This window comes from Balaenoptera borealis (assembly GCF_965194805.1).
Source record: "Balaenoptera borealis genome assembly, chromosome: 4".
NCBI classification, from domain to species: domain Eukaryota; kingdom Metazoa; phylum Chordata; class Mammalia; order Artiodactyla; family Balaenopteridae; genus Balaenoptera; species Balaenoptera borealis.
In genome coordinates this window covers 107,905,756-107,926,615 of record NC_138861.1, presented here as the reverse complement: position 1 = coordinate 107,926,615, position 20,860 = coordinate 107,905,756, and the positions used below count along the sequence as shown (strand labels likewise).

General features: G+C 38.8%; 1 protein-coding gene across 5 annotated transcripts in view; it reads left to right on the top strand.

Moving 5' to 3' along the window:
- Positions 1-1,451: 1,451 nt before the first annotated feature.
- The window catches only part of C1QTNF7 (C1q and TNF related 7), a 147,989-nt gene continuing 128,580 nt past the window's right edge, over positions 1,452-20,860 (top strand). For 4 of the 5 annotated variants that reach the window (XM_082389533.1, XM_082389538.1, XM_082389535.1 and 1 more), the window contains exon 1: positions 1,452-19,732. In XM_082389533.1, the coding sequence (XP_082245659.1) occupies positions 19,711-19,732 (22 nt within the window). In that variant the 5' untranslated portion in view covers positions 1,452-19,710. The remainder of the gene's footprint in view (positions 19,733-20,860) is intronic. The other variant, XM_082389540.1, reaches the window with a different exon arrangement.

Here is a 20,860-nt window from a genome sequence, read left to right as displayed (position 1 = left end):
AGGAACACCATGTCCTCAATAACTTGACCTGTAGATGTCATGTTTGGTTGGACTCCCCAGTTCTCCAGAGTAACCTTGACTTGCCACTATCTTGTACACAGCCAGCTCATTCACTTATCTTCTGGCCCCCAAAAGCATTAGAGTTTGAACCTCTCTGGGATGTATAAAATTAAATGTGCCTCACCACCAAGAGAATTAATTTCTTTCCAAAAATTCTTGTCTGGTCCACATTAAAAAATTTATAATCCTGCTCCTCATGTAACTGACCTCATTTCTTGAGCACTAATAAACTTAGCTATATTATGCATCTGTTGGTCCCTATCTTTCCTGCCAACTCCACCCCCTCCTTCCTGCCCTGAGTCACATTACAATGGTTCCAACATTGAAGGGCCCCATGCCCCAAGAGTTTCTCTCTAATCATTAGGCTTCTCCACTCACCACAGAAGGGAAGATCAAAGAAGAGTTTCTGATGCCAGTGATTTTTGCAACCTGCTGGATTGCACAGATAGGATAGCGAGATGGCTATTGCAGAGATAAAGGGACTATCCTAAAACCAGACAGACCCAGGCTCTGCATTTGACTTGCTGAGAAGACTTGCACAGAGAAACCCCCAAGTCTTAGTGCCTCCATGGTTTCATATCTAAATGGAGATAGCAAGGCACTACTTATAAAAGTGAGACAACGTAAAGAAATGAAAATCACTTCTTAACGGTGCAAAAACCATACAGATACAGAAAATTGTTACTATTTTTCAATCCAGGCACTTCCAGTTTCTCCTACATGAAGTGATCCTTCTATCCACATCCAGAACCACCAACCAACCCTTGACTTCTTCAGTGTACAAACGCTGCTGACAAGTCCATTAGAAGGCAGATGTGGATAATCAGAGACACGACTTCAAAGGGGAAACCCCAGCACCATCATCATTATGGTCCTGGTATGATTTCAGGAGAAGTGCTTCCTTCCTGCCCATCTACCCCCAGCAATTGCTTTCAGGTTCCCTTCACAGAATGATTATAACTTGATCCCCAATTTGGCTGCTCATGTCAATGATAATCATCTCCATTGTCTGTAATATATTGAAACCTGCTGAATCTCTACCACCACCCACCCTTGGAATAGGAAAAAGAACTAAGAACATGGTCAACAGATGTGACCAAATAAGGGGGATGAAATATGGGAATTCTTCCTTTGTACATTCCTCCATCTACTGCAACATGGAGAGATACAAATTAAAAATAGTAATAAACATTTATTAATGCCTCCAATATGCCACTATTTCTCTTAACTCCTGTGGATTCTCTAGAGAAACAGAACTCAAATAGATAGATATGTAGATGATAGATATAGATAGATAGATAGATAGATAGATAGATAGATAGATAGATAGATAGATAGATAGATATAGATAGATAGCTATAGATAGGTAGATATAGAGAGATCTAATATATATATATGTATTTTTAAAGGAATTGGCTCATGTGATTGGGGGCTGCTAAATCCAAAATCTGTAGGGCAAACTGGCAAGCTGGAAATTCCATCAGGATTTCTATGTTACACTCTTGAGACAGAATTCCTTCTTCTCTAGGATACCTGCTTTTACTCTCAAGGCTTTCCTTGGATTTGTTGAGGGCCACACATATTATTGAGGCTAGTCTCCCTTACTTAAAAGTCATTGATTATAGATGCTAATCCTATCTACAAAACACCTTTCCAGCAACATCTAGACTGGTGTTTGACCAAACAGTTGGCACCATAGCCAAGTTGAGACAAGATTGACCATCACTCTCTGTGAGGAAGGCTGGAGTAGACCCATTAGTGTGGGGAAACTGAAGCTCCTGGACATTAGATAATTTACCCAAGGTCACATCACTAGTGAGAAGGGTAGATAGAATTTGACCCTAGATGAAGGCCACTCTCTCCACTCCAGCACATTACGATATGGAGAGACAACTGAACTTTGTAAAATAAGCAAACTACAAGAACAATCCTAGGAAAAAAGACTGCCAGGAAAAAAAGTAGAGCTAATAATAACAATTCATTTATTTCCTAAATGGTATAATACTGGTGGAAAAGAGAGTTTGACCAGAGTTACTGTGATGTTTGTGTTCTTTCACGTCTTGCTACCCAATTTAATCTCCAGACCAGCAGCATTTGAGTCACCTGGGAGCTCATTAGAAATGCAGAACTCAGGCTCCATGCCAGACCTACAGATTCAGAATGATCATTTTAGCAAGAGCCTTGGGTATATTTGTTTTCTATTTCTACATAAAAAATTACCATAAACTTATTTTTTTAACTTTTATTAGAGTATAGTTGATTTACAAGGTTGTGTTAGTTTCAGGTGTACAGCAAAGTGAATCAGTTATACATATACATATATCTTAGTGACTGAAAACAAGACCCATTTATTAGCTCCCAGTTCTGTAGGTCAGAAGTTGGAGTGGGGTGCAGTACTGGGTCAGCTGGATATCATATTCAGAGGCTTCAAAGCCCAAAATCAAGGTATTGGCCCGGCCACTCTTATCTGAGGGTCCTGAAGGAGAATCCACTTCAAACACTTTCAGGTTGTTGGCAGAATTCATTTTCTTGCGGTCATAGGACTGAGAGCTTAGCTTCCTTACTGGCTGTAACCTGGGGTCCACTCTCTGCATTTGCATTTCTCCTCACGGGGCCACCTCCAAATTCAAAGCAGCAACAACACATTGAATCCTTCTCACTCTTGGAATCTCTGACATCTGATGTTGCCACCAACTAGCCAGAAGAAACTCTCCACTTTGGGGGGTTCCTGTGATCAGACGAGACGCACCTAGATAATCCCCTCTCTTCAGGTCAACTGTGCCACATCGTAAAACACAATCACCAGAGATATATCTCATCACATTCCCGGGTTCCAGGGATTAGCCTGTATGATAAGTGTTTTTTTCTAACACCTCAAGCAATTCTCCAATTCTCAGCAAAATCTGACCGGGCCTCCCACAAATTTAACTCACTTCTGACCCTACCTATCTGGAAATGGTGTCAGATACCACAGATAAAGGGCTCGGCCTCACAAGACTGCCCCTCCTGCAATGATTAAGAATCCGCCTGACAGTGCTGGAGATACAGGTTCCATCCCTGGTCCGGGAAGATCCCACATGCCATGGAGCAACTAAGCCCCTGCACCACAACAACTGAGCCTGCACTCTAGAGCCCTAGAGACACAACTACTGAGCCCAAGCACCACGACTACTAAAGCCCACATGCCTAGAGACAGTGCTCCACAACAAGAGAATCCACTGCAATGAGAAGCTCACGCACCACAGTGAAGAGTAGTTCCTGTTCACTGCAACTAGAGAAAGCCCACACGCAGCCATGAAGACCCAACTCAGCCAAAAATAATAAATAGATTTGCCTTTAAAAAAAAAAAAAGACTGCCCCTCCACCCTTCAGACACCAATCACAAGTCCAGGTTATCACCTGTGCTTCTGAACAACCGGCTATGGATGGGAGGTTCCCACAACCTTTTTCTCCCCAGATTCAATTAATTTTCTAGAGCAGCTCACAGAACTCAGAAAAATATTTTACTTACTAGCTTACCAGTTTATTAAAAGAGGGTATAACTCTGGAACAGGCAATGGAAGAAGTGCATAGGGCAAACTATGAGCAAATATAGCTCATTTTAGATTGCACTTGCATTATCTCATTTAATTCTTCAGTCAGCTTACGTACGGTAATGGCTACTTTCCTTCTGAAGATGAAGAAGCTGAGACTCAGAGAGCCTCAGTGTTCCACCAAGGTTACAGGACAAGTGCACAGACAGCTGGTATTTGAACCTAAACTCCTGCTTAAAAGTCAAGCATGCTTCCTTTCTCTCTCCTTCCTCCGAATAATACTCCTATACACTTAGGGAGGCTGGTTTTCCTAAATTATTAGAAAAGCAACTCTGGTATTAAGTTCATTTTTTTCTGACATGCAAAAGACTGATGGAATAACTAATTAAATGGTTCAGTGTTTAGTGGGTGACTTGCTCTAGTGAACAAAACCAGCTATCATCCCTGTCCTCACTGGAATGGGATGTCAACAGTTAGGAGACAGGGCCCTCCAGGAGCTAATGGCTCAGGGTAATAGTGAGGGGTTCTAACCTGGTCTAGGAAGCTCAGGAAATCCTTCCAGAATGACTTGCAATTTATGGGAGTTACTTCAAAGACAAGGCACCCAAATAGCATTTTTGAGAAGATATTTTTAGATAGAGGGCCTTGCCTCTTAAATCCTTCAAATCATATCCTGGGAGTGATATAGGCATGCCGCTGAATTTGTGCATAACATAAAGAACATTTGCCTTGGAGGAAAGTTTGGGATCTAGAACTCAGGCTCTCAACCAGGCATCAGCAGTTGTCATGGGGAGTATCATGTACTACCTCTGAGCCTCTGATTTTGAAAAACCTTGGTTGGTTTTTGAAAAATCTTGGTTGGTAAATTAACTTTATGATCCTTCTGTTCAAGGATGCTGCCCTAGAGATAGCTGTTAAGTGAAGGAGGAGCTCATGAAAGGAGGGTACCAAATACCTGGAAACAATTTCTTGGAAAACATCCCAGCCCTGGTGGCCCCAGGCTCTGCTCTTGGTTCACATGGCTGGGTGCAGAGCTGAATCTAAGTCATAGAGCAAAAGCCAGGAAGGCTGGTAGCATCAGAGTGGGCCAAAAAGAGGTAGCCTGGAGGAATTCTGTTATTGACAATTATCTAAACATAGCAGCCTTGTAATTTGGATGAAGTGTTGCTGTTGCGTGCGTGATGCAATCTCCTCTATCTCCTCTCAAAACCTTTAGTAAATATACATTTCTCACCACTATGTTTGAGGTTAAGGTTGTGTTTATAAGTCAGGTGCCAAGAGTAGAAGTTACCCAGTGAGGTCCCATCACATTCATGCTACAATTATTATAAACTTTGATAACATTAAAAAGTATATAACACTATATGCATTATATTACTGAACTCTTAGCTTTCTTCCAGTCTAATATTTTGGTTTGAATAAGAAAGACAGAAAGCACACAGCAAGTTTAAAGAACCACTATCATCAATGAAAATATATTATTTCAAGTTCTGGCCAATTCTGAAATAAATCTGAAGATCTATCCTAACATTTTATTTTTACTTTTTGTGAATTGAAAGAATCACACTCCACAATCAGGTACAAATTCATCCATGAAAGCAAAATAAAAGTTGAGCCAGGGATTTTGTCCATCCCTGAAATCAAATCCGAGCAAAAATGTTTTCTTGACTCTCTTCCCATTTTCCTCTTTCATTCTGGCAATGAACTACTATCAGAATGTAATAATTTCAGTTTCACACAGTCTCTCTTCCCTCATAGGGTTCACAATATGGTAACGTCCAGTCCCAAGAATTATATCTGGTAGTGCTTCACATCTGTTTGAAAATGGATGAAAGCATACATGCACACCTTAAATTTGCTTGGTAACTCTGAACATGTTTTTACAACATAACCTTCCAAATGGTTTTTCCCTTATGTGGTTTCATTTGGTAGCTTTTTTTTTTTTTAGTATGCTCATAAATACAAGGTATTATGTGAGGCACCATGGGGATAATAGAAAGTTATAACGAAGGCTAAGACATAATCCCAGACTTTGAGAAACTTATACTTTAATATGAAAAAAAAAAGCAGTCGTATAAAGAACTGACATAAAGCAGAAAGTGATAAATACCCTGTGAGCGAGATAAATGATTACAGCTTGAAAGCATTGAGTGTCCTTGTAGGCAGGGTTTTGCTGGGACAAGAGAACTATGTACGTAAAAATTAGTGGCCAAGTGAGGAATAAAATAATGCTATTTAATAGCTTTGCAAATGCCTATTCATACCACACCCTAGTCAAGGAGATTGAAAGCTGATCTTTTCTCATGCTTAGTGTTGAAGCACAAGGTTTATGCTTCATATTCCAAATGAGCATTGCTACTTTCCATCTTCCACCCCCAAATCCACAAACCAATGCCAAACCCACTTACTTAAGCAACTGTTTGGTCCAAAAGTCTAACAGAGTGAAAGAATGGTGGACCCATCTCTGGGGAGATGACTTTCCTGTTATTACATGGAAATAGGAAATTGAAAACCACACACCTCACCAGGGGAAGAGGAAGTGAACGGGTAAACAGGATAGTTGTCTTTGCCCAGCCCTGAGAGCAGAAGTCATCCCCTGATCTATCACAGAATCAGAAGAGAGCTCAGACAACAAAGCCCCAGGCCGTCAAGGATGTGTCTCCACCCAGTGAACTCTGGCCAGTAAATTTCAGTCTTGGACCAAGCAGACCAAGTCTTGGACCAACATTTTCTCTATTAGAGGGACACTAGGCAAGGAAAGGAAGATTATGGAAAGAAAAAGTAGTAGTATTATCTCTTTCTCTCCTAAGGGCTGAAGATGAGATGTGAGCAGAGGGGTGGAAAATTCCCTTTCTCCCAATAAGTTTAATTACCTTAGAACAGCCTCTTCCTAAATCTGCTTTGCACAATATTTGTACCATAATGTGTGCCTCAAAATAGGCATTCTTTGAATCAAGTGTTTCTTTAGGAAAAAAGGTGGAATATTTTTTCCCTTTAGTGGAAGATTGATAGCACCCATGACACAAACTTTCGCACATTCTTGCATCCATATCAATTCAGATATGGTAGACTCTAATGCTGACCCTGGGCTTGAACATGTGACTTGCTTTGGCCAATGAGTCAATAGCAAACTTGATGCAAGCAAAAACTTGAAAAATGAGTTGCGTATTTCAACTTGTTCTCTTAGACTCTTATAATTACCTGAGGACATGTCCAGACTATCCTTCTGGAGAATGAGAGCCATGGAAAGGAGTCATGTGCCATAGCCAAAGCCATCCAAGATAAGCCAACAGCCAGCAGACCACAAGACATATGAAGGAGTGCCTGCCAAGACCAGAACTGCCTAGCCAAGCACAGCCAAGATCAGTGGAACTGTCCAGTCGACCAACAGGTTCATGAGGAATAATAAATGACTGCTGTTTTAAAAGCCACTAAAAAGCTGTTTTAAAAACTGTGGGGGTTTTTTTGTTTTGTTTTGTTTTTTTACATAGAAATAGCTAAGTGATACACCCTTCTTAGAGAGTGCTATGGACTGAATTGTGTCAACCCAGAATTCATATGTTGAAATTTCAACCCCCAATGTGATGGTATTTGGAAATGGAGCCTTTGGGAGATAATTAAATTTCGATGTCATGAGAGGAGGGCCATCATGATGAGACAAGTGCCCTATAAGAAAAGGAAGAGACGCCAAGGCCATCTACCATGTGAGGGCACAACATGAAAGCACCTCTACAAGATGGGAAGAGACTTCTTATATTGGCACTCTGATCTCAGCCTTCCAGCCTCCAGAACTGTGAGAAAATAAATGTCTGTTATTTAAGCCACCACTTTGTTATAGCAGGCCAAGCAGACTAAGAGATTCCCATATATAACTAGTATCATGCAAACTTGTTTCACCATTATGTCCCTCTCCATGGGACATTTCAGAATATGATTCCATAGACAACAGTCCAGAGAGACACTGGGGTAAATAAATTGCAGTAAATAAGTGCTCCAGGATGTCATATTTTAGAGACGTAATAAAGAAACGACAATAAGGATTTAATGATGGGGTGTCTTAGGGAAGTAGAAGAGGGAGTAAAAGCAATAACATATGTTTAAAAGCCTGAGAACCTGAGAGGACTGTGGTATTTTTTTTTTTCACACACACACACTGTATTTTATTTTTACAAGAGATAAATAAACTGACACCAAGCATTGTAAATGGATGACCACAACAAAAGCAACAATGATTGCAATTACCAAACACGAAACACACTCATACTATGTCATAATATTGACATTCAGTCCAGTAATCCTCCACTGTAACAGCTCCTTTACTTTGCAGTGAAAATTGATTTGTATATTTTTTGTCTCTTGAGTCCTTGTGGGATTTTTTTTTTATTCAAACAGAAAGTCACAAAAATTATCATCATCCTCATCAGTTCACTCAGTCCCATGTAATTAATTTTTTTATCTTGATCTTTTGTTAGCACTTTTATGAATTCATCAGTTTTCCATTAGAGTTCTGAAAATGCTTATTCATTCAGTTCAGCAGTAGAGTCAGTTACCAGAAACCTGTACTTGTCAGAGTCTTTTCCATGAATTCCTTGAAGATGAACACTTTTTATAGGAACATTTTTGCAAAAGCATCAGAGTACACTCAGAACTGTCTGTAAATGACAAAAGACTTAAAAATGACCACGGTTAACAATTTGATGAAAGTTCATAATAATGCAATTGACAAGGAAATTTAGTTACTTCTGAGATATACATTTTAAAGTAATAACTAGAATTATGACATAACATTATACCAGAACATATAAGATTTTTAGAAATTTCATGTAATGTCTGAAACATTTATATTAACATATTTCCATACAAATAACCCAAAGAAAGTTTAGTATTAGTTGTTTTTTAGGTTTGTTTGTTTGTTTTTTTATACTGAAGGTTCTTATTAGTCATCAATTGTATACATATCAGTGTATACATGTCAATCCCAATCGCCCAATTCAGCACACCACCATCCCCACCCCACCGTGGTTTTCCCCCCTTGGTGTCCATACGTTTGTTCTCTACATCTGTGTCTCAAATTCTGCCCTGCAAACCGGTTCATCTGTACCATTTCTCTAGGTTCCACATACATGCGTTAATATACGATATTTGTTTTTCTCTTTCTGACTTACTTCACTCTGTATGACAGTCTCTAGATCCATCCACGTCTGAACAAATGACTCAATTTCGTTCCTTTTTATGGCTGAGTAATATTCCGTTGTATATATGTACCAAAACTTCTTTATCCATTCGTCTGTTGATGGGCATTTAGGTTGCTTCCATGACCTGGCTATTGTAAATAGTGCTGCAATGAACATTCGGGTGCATGTGTCTTTTTGAATTACGGTTTTCTCTGGGTATATGCCCAGTAGTGGGATTGCTGGATCATATGGTAATTCTATTTTTAGTTTTTTAAGGAACCTCCATACTGTTCTCCATAGTGGCTGTATCAATTTACATTCCCACCAACAGTGCAAGAGGGTTCCCTTTTCTCCACACCCTCTCCAGCGTTAGTTGTTTGTAGATTTTCTGATAATGGCCATTCTAACTGGTGTGAGGTGATACCTCATTGTAGTTTTGACTTGCATTTCTCTAATATTTAGTGATATTGAGCAGCTTTTCATGTGCTTCTTGGCCATCTGTACATCTTCTTTGGAGAAATGTCGATTTAGGCCTTCTGCCCATTTTTGGATTGGGTTGTTTGTTTCTTTAACATTGAGCTTCATGAGCTGTTTATATATTTTGGAGATTAACCCTTTGCCCATTGATTCGTTTGCAAATATTTTCTCCCATTCTGAGGGTTGTCTTTTCGTCTTGTTTATGGTTTCCTTTGCTGTGCAAAAGCTTTGAAGTTTCATTAGGGCCCATTTGTTTATTTTTGTTTTTATTTCCATTACTCTAGGAGGTGGATCAAAAAAGATCTTGCTGTGATTTATGTCAAAGAGTGTTCTTCCTATGTTTTCCTCTAAGAGTTTTATAGTGTCCGGTCTTACATTTAGGTCTCGAATCCGTTTTGAGTTTATTTTTGTGTATGGTGTTAGGGAGTGTTCTAATTTCATTCTTTTACATGTAGCTGTCCAGTTTTCCCAGCACCACTTAATGAAGAGACTGTCTTTTCTCCATTGTATATCTTTGCCTCCTTTGTCATAGATTAATTGACCATAGGTGCGTGGGTTTATCTCTGGGCTTTCTATCTTGTTCCATTGATCTATGTTTCTGTTTTTGTGCCAGTACCATATTGTCTTGATTACTGTAGCTTTGTAGTATAGTCTGAAGTCAGGGAGTCTGATTCCTCCAGCTCCGTTTTTTTCCCTCAAGACTGCTTTGTCTATTCGGGATCTTTTGTGTCTCCACACAAATTTTAAGATGATTTGTTCTAGTTCCATAAAAAATGCCACTGGTAATCTGATAAGGATTGCATTGAATCTGTAGATTGCTTTGGGTAGTATAGTCATTTTCACAATATTGATTCTTCCAATCCAAGAACATGGTATATCTCTCCATCTGTTGGTTTCATCTTTAATTTCTTTCATCAGTGTCTTATAGTTTTCTGAGTACAGGTGTTTTGTCTCCCTAGGTAGGGTTATTCCTAGGTATTTTATTCTTTTTGTTGTAATGGTAAATGGGAGTGTTTCCATAATTTCTCTTTCAGATTTTTCATCGTTAGTGTATACGAATGCAAGAGATTTCTGTGCATTAATTTTGTATCCTGCAATTTTACCAAATTCATTGATTAGCTCTAGTAGTTTTCTGGTGGCATTTTTAGGATTCTCTATGTATAGTATCATGTCATCTGCAAACAGTGACAGTTTTACTTCTTCTTTTCCAATTTGTATTCCTTTCATTTCTTTTTCTTCTCTGATTGCCGTGGCTAGGACTTCCAAAACTATGTTGAATAATAGTGGTGAGAGTGGACATCCTTGTCTCGTTCCTGATCTTAGAGGAAATGCTTTCAATTTTTCACCATTGAGAATGATGTTTGCTGTGGGTTTGTCGTATATGGCCTTTATTATGTTGAGCTAGGTTCCCTCTATGCCCATATTCTGGAGAGTTTTTTTCATAAATGGGTGTTGAATTTTGTCAAGAGCTCTTTCTGCATCTATTGAGATGATCATATGGTTTTTATTCTTCAGTTTGTTAATATGGTGTATCACATTGTTTGATTTGTGTATATTGAAGAATCCTTGCATCCCTGGGATAAATCCCACTTGATCGTGGTGTATGATCCTTTTAATGTATTGTTGGATTTTGTTTGCTAGTATTTTGTTGAGGATTTTTGCATCTATATTCATCAGTGATATTGGTCTGTAATTTTCTTTTTTTGTAGTATCTTTGTCTGGTTTTGGTATCAGGTTGATGGTGGCCTCATAGAATGAGTTTGGGAGTGTTCCTTCCTCTGCTATTTTTTGGAAGAGTTTGAGAAAGATGGGTGTTAGCGCTTCTGTAAATGTTTGATGGGATTCACCTGTGAAGCCATCTGGTCCTGGACTTTTGTTTGTTGGAAGATTTTTAATCACAGTTTCAATTTCATTACTTGTGATTGGTCTGTTCATATTTTCTGTTTCTTCCTGGTTCAGTCTTGGAAGGTTATACCTTTTTAAGAATTTGTCCTTTTCTTCCAGGTTGTCCATTTTATTGGCATAGAGTTGCTTGTAATAGTCTCTTAGGATGCTTTATATTTCTGCGGTGTCTGTTGTAACTTCTCCTATTTCACTTTTAATTTTATTGATTTGAGTCCTCTCCCTATTTTTCTTGTTGAGTCTGGCTAATGGTTTATCAATTTTGTTTATCTTCTCAAAGAATCCGCTTTTAGTTTTATTGATCTTTGCTATTGTTTTCTTTGTTTCTATTTCATTTGTTTCTGCTCTGATTTTTATGATTTCTTTCCTTCTGCTAACTTTGGGTTTTGTTTGTTCTTCTTTCTCTACTTCCTTTAGGTGTAAGGTTAGATTGTTTACTTGAGATTTTTCTTGTTTCTTGAGGTAGGCTTGTATAGCTATACACTTCCCACTTAGAACTGCTTTTGCTGCATTCCATAGGTTTTGGATCATCGTGTTTTCATTGTCATTTGTCTCTAGGTATTTTTTGATTTCCTCTTTGATTTCTTCAGTGATCTCTTGGTTATTTAGTAACGTATTCTTTGGCCTCCATGTGTTTTTATTTTTTACGTTTTTTCCCCTGTAATTCATTTCTAATCTCATAGCGTTGTGGTCAGAAAAGATGCTTGATATAATTTCAATTTTCTTAAATTTACTGAGGCTTGATTTGTGACCCAAGATGTGATCTATCCTGGAGAATGTTCCGTGTGCACTTGAGAAGAAAGTGTAATCTGCTGTTTTTGGATGAAATGTCCTATAAATATCAATTAAATCTATCTGGTCTATTGTGTCATTTAAAGCTTCTATTTCCTTATTTATTTTCATTTTGGATGATCTGTCCATTGGTGTAAGTGAGGTGTTAAAGTCCCCCACTATTATTGTGTTGCTGTCGATTTCCTCTTTTATAGCTGTTAGCAGTTGCCTTATGTATTGAGGTGCTCCTATGTTGGGTGCATATATATTTATAATTGTTATATCTTCTTCTTAGATTGATCCCTTGATCATTATGTAGTGTTCTTCCTTGTCTCTTATAACATTCTTTATTTTAAAGTCTATTTTATCTGATATGAGTATAGCTACTCCACCTTTCTTTTGATTTCCATTTGCATGGAATATCTTTTTCCATCCCCTCACTCTCAGTCTGTATGTGTCCCTAGGTCTGAAGTGGGTCTCTTGTAGACAGCATATAGATGGGTCTTGTTTTTGTATCCATTCAGGAAGCCAGTGTCTTTTCGTTGGAGCATTTAATCCATTCACGTTTAAGGTAATTATCGATATGTATGTTCCTATTACCATTCTTTTAATTGTTTTGGGGGGTTTTTTTGTAGGTCCTTTTCTTTTCTTGTGTTCCCCATGTAGAGAAGTTCCTTTAGCATTTGTTGTAGAGCTTGTTTGGTGGTGCTGAATTCTCTTAGCTTTTGCTTGTCTGTAAATCTTTTGATTTCTCCATCGAATCTGAATGAGAACTTTGCTGGGTAGAGTAATCTTGGTTATAGGTTCTTCCCTTTCATCACTTTAAGTATATCATGCCACTCCCTTCTGGCTTGTAGAGTTTCTGTTGAGAAATCAGCTGTTATCCTTATGGGAGTTCCCTTGTATGTTATTTGCCATTTTTCCCTTGCTGCTTTCAATAATTTTTCTTTGTCTTTAATTTTTGCCAAGTTGATTACTATGTGTCTCGGCATGTTTCTCCTTGGGTTTATCCTGTATGGGACTCACTGCACTTCCTGCACTTGGGTGGCTATTTCCTTTCCCATGTTAGGGAAGTTTTTGACTATAATCTCTTCAAATATTATCTCTGGTCCTTTCTCTCTCTCTTCTCCTTCTGGGACCCCTATAATGCGAATGTTGTTGCGTTTAATGTTGTCCCAGAGGTCTCTTAGGCTGTCTTCATTTCTTTTCATTATTTTTTCTTTATTCTGTTCTGCAGCAGTGAATTCCACCATTCTGTCTTCCAGGTCACTTATCCGTTCTTCTGCCTCAGTTATTCTGCTATTGATTCCTTCTAGTGTAGTTTTCATTTCAGTTATTGTATTGTTCATCTCTGTTTGTTTGTTCTTTAATTCTTCTAGGTCTTTGTTAAACATTTCTTGCATCTTCTCGATCTTTGCCTCCATTCTTTTCCTGAGGTCCTGGATCATCTTCACTATCATTATTCTGAATTCTTTTTCTGGAAGGTTGCCTATCTCCACTTCATTTAGTTGTTTTTCTGGGGTTTTATCTTGTTCCTTCATCTGGTATATAGCCCTCTGCCTTTTCATCTTGTCTATCTTTCTGTGAATGTCGAGGATTGTGGTAGTAATGACAGAATTATGCAACTCAGGAGAAGTGGGTTTGAGTGAAAATAGATTTGCTTTAGAGATATTAAACCTAAAGGGAATGTACTATCTCCAGGAAGTGAGAGTTAGCAGACATCAGAAAATCAGGAATGATGCCAGGGGAGAGAGCTGGGTTGGTTCTGCAGATTCTAAATGGTGAATGACCAACTCATGAAAGAAGACGCTGCAGAGGGAAGAAAGTCAGGAGCTGAGTAAGGCACCTCAAAATTCCGTGATATAGGTGAGCCATACATACAGGGGCGAAGGGTGGGAAAATGAGATTGTACCTCATTTTGAGGTACATTTTAAGGCAGATTTGAGAGACTGTACCTCAAGCTGTTGATTTCTTGGTAACCTTACAACAGTGCTCATGAGTCATTTAGCCATTAATTGGATATTGATTCACTGGAGGGCAACCAACCAAGATGGTGAACTAATTGCCATCATGTTGCATGAAGAACAGTTGAAAGCGCCAGAATCATTGAACATGGAAAAAGGAAGAGGAAGTTGTGGTGGAGGAGGGAGGCTGAGAGTTGCCTTCAGATATTGTAAAGACTTTTATGGGTGGAAAATGGAGCAGGAATAGTCACTGTTACTTAGAGGATTCTTCTATGTTTTGTTGTGGTTCCTTCCCCTGGGAATCATCAAGCAGAATGGAGTAGCCAACTGTCAAAGCTATGCAGATGGATCATGAATAGTATGAGAGTGAATTAAAACACCCTCAAATCTTCTTCCAAATCTGTGATCCTGGATCTACAAATAAGTCATCTCCTTTCCTAATTTTGACTATTTTCTATAGGCTGATCTGCTACCCTATATCACTAAGAAAGTAAAAAGGGAGTTCAGATTTGCTCCCCATGACCAAAATCCATGATGAGTTAGCCAGAGACTGAAAACTCAAAGAAATGTCTTCTGCTCCATCTGTGTCTCCAATACCCAACAGTGATAAGCACAAAATACACATCTGTGTACTACCTGACAATTTGGAGAAGATCAGCACCTCCTATGTGGCTGCACCTTGAAGTTAGGATTGAATTACAGTCAGCCCTCCATATCCACCAGTTCAACACCTGCAAATTCAACCAACCATGGATAGAAATTTTTTTTAATTCCAGAAAGTTCTAAACAGCAAAACTTGAATTTGCTTCATACCAGCAACTGTTTACATAGCATTTACACTGATTTATAACTATTTACATAGTATTTATTTTGTATTAGGTATTATAAGTATTCTGGAGATGATTTAAAGTATACAGGGAGGATTTGGGTAGGTTATATGCAAATACTACATCATTTGATATAAGGGACATGGACATCCTCAGATTCTGGTATCTGCCAGAGTCCTGGAACCAATTCCCATGGGTACTGAGAGATGACTGTATTTCCTACCACTCTCAATAAATAACATTTCATTTGATCTCCAGTCTCCAACCTTTAATAATATCTTCCAAGAGGAAGATGAAGTTTCCCAACAAGGTTCATTTCTTCTTTGGCCTCTTCCTCGATGTCTTCACATGTTTGATAAAACTCAGCAAAGGCTTTATTATAAAATCCAGATGAAACCACCTGGGATTCAGGATATAATTGGAAACTTGGCTGCTTTGATGCATGCAAAGGGGAAGAAATAAAGTCAACTATAAGAACACAAAGCTTAATATATGAAAAATGTTCAAACTTTGTAATTACATTCAGATAAGGAAGTACATGTTTTCCAAGAAAAACAACCTGCTGCCTCTAAGAGTTTAGAGTGTCTTTCAGAAGTAATCAGTACTCCAGTGCAGTGGATGCTAAGGAAAATACATGATGTAAGCATATTTTCTTTATTTGGCATGAAGAATGTGTTTTAACCAGCATTCAAAAGTTTAGGTACTGGAACCAGACAACTTGGTTCAAATCCCAGCTTTGCTACTTACTGGCTGTGTGACTGGAATTAGTCACCTAATCTCTCTGTGCTTTAGGTTCCCCAGCCATAAAATGATGATAATGTTAGTATCTACCTTATAGGATTATTGAAAGGATAAAGTGAGTTAATACATTTACAGAGCACATAAAACAGTGCCTAGTATGTAGTTAGTGCTCAACAAATTGTAATTATTGTTGCTGTTGCTTTAAAATAGTAGAAGAGAAAAAGGCCTGCCTCTTTTTGAGTTTGTGGAATGAAGGAAGCCACATGTCCATTGGGAATTGCTCAAAATACCTGAGGTAGAAACAAAATATATCAACCAGGGCTTTCTATACCTCTGTTCAAAGACAGTATAAAAAAACACATGGCCTGAGTGGGGGGCAATTTTCAGAAAAGTTAGATCTCAACTAGTATTAATGAGATATTTACCCATTTCTACAGAGGAGTAGCCTGGAACAGTCAATGTCAGGATGATGGCTTTGTTCTGTATACATAGTAAAACAAATGTTTTTTTTTTGGCGTTTACTAGTTAAAGGTTAAGGAGATTACTTAACTTGTAACTTGGAATTTATAACTTTCTTTATCCCCTGAGTTGAAGGTTGCTTCTGAAATCTGACAGTAAACCACTGGACAATTTTCTTAATAAATGCATATATTTTGAAAGACGGAATAAATTTTGTTTTCAACATCTATTTCTCTCCCTAATCTTTCCATGGTTTCCAATTTATCTTGCCAATTAGCACACAATGTAGAAAACCTAAACTTATAGAAGTACTCACAACTGGCATTTAGCTAGACTCATTTTGCAAGAGCAAGAAAGTGAGAAATTATGGTTAATATGAAAATAACTATCATTTGTTGAGCACTTATTATTGTGTCAGGCCCTGTTCTGCATTCTTTACCTCTATTATCTCAATCGATCTTCCAAGAATCTTTCAAGATAGCTATCTGTGTTAGAGTAACTGATGCTAGCTAACTCTGACAAATAAACCCCCAAACTCAGTGGGGGAACTCAATCTAGGTTTGCATATTACTGAATAATGTCTGATGCAGGTCACACAGCTTTCCTGGGTAGCAGGCCTCTAAAGGATGCCTTGAGGCGTGGGGTTCCTTCTATTACAGGGCTTCAGCACCTCTGAGTCTTTTGCTTCTTGCCCTGTAGACAGGGAGAAAGAAAGAATGTGGCGTAGGTATACCAGTTTCTACCTACCTCAGCCCACAATTAACCTACATTACTTCTGCTCAAATCCCATCGCCCAGAAATCAGTCACATGGTCAACCAAACTACAAGAGAGGCTGGGAAATGGTGAGGAAAATGTAGACACCAGTAAACACTTAAAGTATCCTCTATAGTTTACTCTCTGTTCACCAAATATATCGAGATTTCCTTCCCTCTTTTCAAACACAGAGCACACTTACCCCTCCCCAAAGGAACTCCCATCTGGTCATTGCATCCAGCTCAAAGTCCAGGACTCCTGGTTCTGTGAAGTTCCTGTTCTTGTCTAAGTCTGGATGTGGCATCTCTTGATCCAGTGTCCTATGAACCAAAAAGAAAGTGATCGATAAACCAGAATAACAAGTGTGCTCTCTCTCTCACACACACACAAACACAAATACACACAAAGTACAAATGTCAAAATAGCAATAGGATAACTATAATAAAAATTCCTGTCCCGAAAAGGAAAAAATGGGAGACACACAGCAGTCATTGATACTGCATATGGCCAGGCTGACACACCCACCCTCTGACTTGTGGGTAGAGAAGATTCTTCATAAGGCACCAGATCTGCTCTCTTGGGGAACTCCTTGTCTGTTTTTCCCTATGGCCAGAAGTTGTGCCTTCCGAGAGGGTCCCCTTGTCCACCTCTGAGGTGTGTGTTGTAGAGCTGGCCCTCCACGCAGCCAACAGTCCACCTCCTGCTAGTGGAAGAAGTGGTTTTCAGTCTTTCATGACATTTTTCAGATAGGCTTACGGTTATTTTAACAATATAAGTCCCTCAAAAAAATTGGCAGTGTCTTACAAGCCATCAAATTTATGTACTGTCTCTATTCCCTTTTATTTCTCTTTGTAATTTATCTATTTCTTTCTGGGGCTCAGCTCATTCTTGAAACACTTGCCAATGCAGTCAATAGTGGCCACCACACACAACTAACGATTTTCCCCGCATTTTCTCCTTCTAGATCTACAAGGTTACTTGGCACACAGAACCTTCCAAGTTGTGGTAGGTGTCAGTTTAACCAAATGTTTTGTCGCTGCAAAACATAGCATCTCACCTTTCCAGCATTTGGTATCAGTTTCCTTGCCACCCACCTCGTGACTATTAGGCCAATGCCACCAAGTTTAGGATTTTGTTAGAGCAGCAGCCCATGTCCATTACCAATTTTGGTACTGGTCAGGGGAAATAACGCTAGGCGCTGTGTTACATCAAGGTGACTCATAAATAGGTCTTGCTAAGTACCTTATACGTAGTGAGGTGCTTATTAATATTATTGAAAAATGCAGTATTAGGTGTATACATGCAAATCAGTTGTTTGAACATATTTGTATTTAATCTTTCACAATTAAGGAAACCAACACTTAAAGAAATTAAGTAACACATCAGAGATGTGTTACTGGAATCTGGAACAGATTGATCCAGATATATCTGGAATGGTTGATCCAGGTCTATGACACCACCTGTGCTTGTGCCTCTGGACATCTCCTCAGTAGAAGCCAGAGCAAAAAATATGCTCCACCTTGTTCTCTGCTTTTATAGCAAAGGAAATCTGAAACCTGACCGTTTCCCTGTAGTTTCCGATCCTTTCTCTCTTTACACTATTTCAGAGGTATTACCCTCTATCCATAGCATAATAATAGTTACTTAAGATGACTCAAAAACACACTGGAAAATAATCTGTAGTTTTTGAAACAATGAACGAGGTCTTTGTCTCAAAATTTATTTATGTCAGTTTACACAGTGAGCTTACTTAATGGGTTGTGCCTGTGTCAACATTTCGATTCTCCACTGAGTGGTTTATTTGTTTAATGAATGTTTTCTGTATTCATTTAGGGAATTTTATTATACCATAACCATTCATTAAATCTGGCAGAGGTACACATTGTCATATGCTTACTCTCTGTACAAGCTTTGACATATTAACCTTCCTTATGGGAACATATATGCAAACCAAAATTGTCAAAACTGTTGGTTGATCTGAGTCTACACGATACTTTATTCATTCAGTAAATATTTATTAAGCACTTACCATTTATCAGGTGCTGAGCAAGACATGCTTTAAGATAGACTATAAATATTTTTTAAATCACCATTTTCAGTTGACCACACTTTACGTTTGCTGAAATGTCAATTCACAAATGTGTGTGTGTGTGTGTGAGAGAGAGAGATTAATGGCAGTTTGGTAAGGGTGGTGGAAATCGTAAAAATTGCTAACACTGGTCACAGACTTAATGTCAGAAGATTTCTTCAGCTACACAGAAAGACTGCAAAGCAAATTTCCTTCCCCGAGTTATGATTTGCATACAGAATGAAGGTTAAAATAAGACCAATGCAAATAACATCATTTTAGACATTTTCCCCTCTTAGTAAAACATAATGTACACTAATTTAAATTTTCAAACAGATACATTAGGGAGAAATTGTATGGAAATAATTGTGTCAGCAAAAGTGATGTTTAAACACAATTTCACTAGCATTATTGCTCCATAAGTAGGGACCTAAACTTTCCTATGTGCTTTTTGCTTCCAGTGAAGTGATACCACTTGGTCTTAAGGCATCACTTTAAAAGACAAAAGCCACTTGAAGGAACACGGTGAGAAGAGCAATGCATAAAAGAGAGAAACAGAACTGTTTAGATATCTGAAACCCTTGCTTTTCATTTGCCTTAGCCTGAGGTTTGCAGAAGGACGTCACCTACTCCCACTGATTCCTAACAAGAGTATATAGTAAGCGCTTTGAAATGTGAGTATTATGGGAAGGATCACAGTTGCTTTAAATTATAGAAGTTGGCAAGTGCCTGGGAGGGGAGGGAGGTTTTTTAAACTGAGAAAGACAGTTGCAAAACTTTGCACAGCAGCATGAACTCCAAGCTTCAAAAGCATTCTCACGCGCAGACGAGCACTTTATTTTTCACCAAGTTTTTTTTTTGTGTTGTTTTGAAGCCGCTTTGAATGATAAACACATATTTTTGCTGTAAACTTTTTTAATGGTTTCTAAACTCATGGGACAACCAAAACAAGAAAGCCTCATGATTTGGGGGAAGGTTTGATGTCAGCAATGCCTAGAAAAGGTAAGCTTCTATTTTCACTGCAGTTTTTCTCTTTTTTTTCCCCTTCTACTTGGCCTTTGTCAACAATATTTACTGGAAAGACTTAAGACAGCTACTTGTAGAGAAATGGGGAACTTGTAGAAAGTATGTCAACAAATGATAAGTCAGAGGTCGGAAAACCTCAGCTGTAGTGTTTCCTCCTACTTTCATTCCGCTTGTCGCAGGAACAGCTGTGAACTATTTTTGACTGTATGAAAAATGCCATTTCTCTCAGAAAGTGTGTGCAGATCTTCAAAATCTCCAATCTGATGCACCTAGCATTTGCCAGTGTGGTGGTGGGCTCATTTATTGCAAAGGTCAGATTACCTATGTTTTCTTATCCTATTATATGCAACTCAACTTCCGGAGCTATGATCTTTCTATTAACTCAGAAATCTTTCCCATGGAAGATTTTAACATCCTTCCAGAAGGTCTCCGAAGTGTGCTTACTCTGACTTCTTATAAACTTGTTTTGCAGCCTATGTTTTTTAAAAGTTAATTAAATCGTTTGACTTTTCCTTTGGAGTGACATGAGAAGACCGTTATAGATGTTGTGTCCCGGGCAGAGTGAAAAAGTTCAACTCAAAATCTGTGAAGTTTTCATTGACTGGCAATGCTCTCATCTGAATAGGGTGGCTGTGTCTTCTTGATTGTGCCTCAGAAACAGGTAGGGAGCAGAGAGCCTAAGACAGTCCTGGTTCTTCTGTGCATGGGTCATAGGAGAAGCATCCTGTGGTTTTAGGTGGAGGGGCAAGTAAATGTTTGCTGTGTCATTATTATTTCCTTGAGAAAGTCTCTGTTATCAGTGTTGCCGTCTTTCCGAAGCAGAATTCCAGGTGCAAAAAACTAGATATCCACAGGGATCTGCGAATCCCCCCAGCAGGGTGCGATTTTAGCAGAGCTCACATTCATTCTTCATGCACACACATGTACTCAGAAAGCCCTGTAGGTTTGCTGGAGCTTGAGTGGTTTGGGACATCTAAGCGACCTCAGTCTGTGAAACCCACTGCTGCAGAAACTCTAGCAACAAGCCAGTTAGGCCTGGGTGAGAAAGTGAGATGCTGCCCCAAAGACGTGGCTCTTGGGGTGCAAAGGGCTCTACCTGCTTTG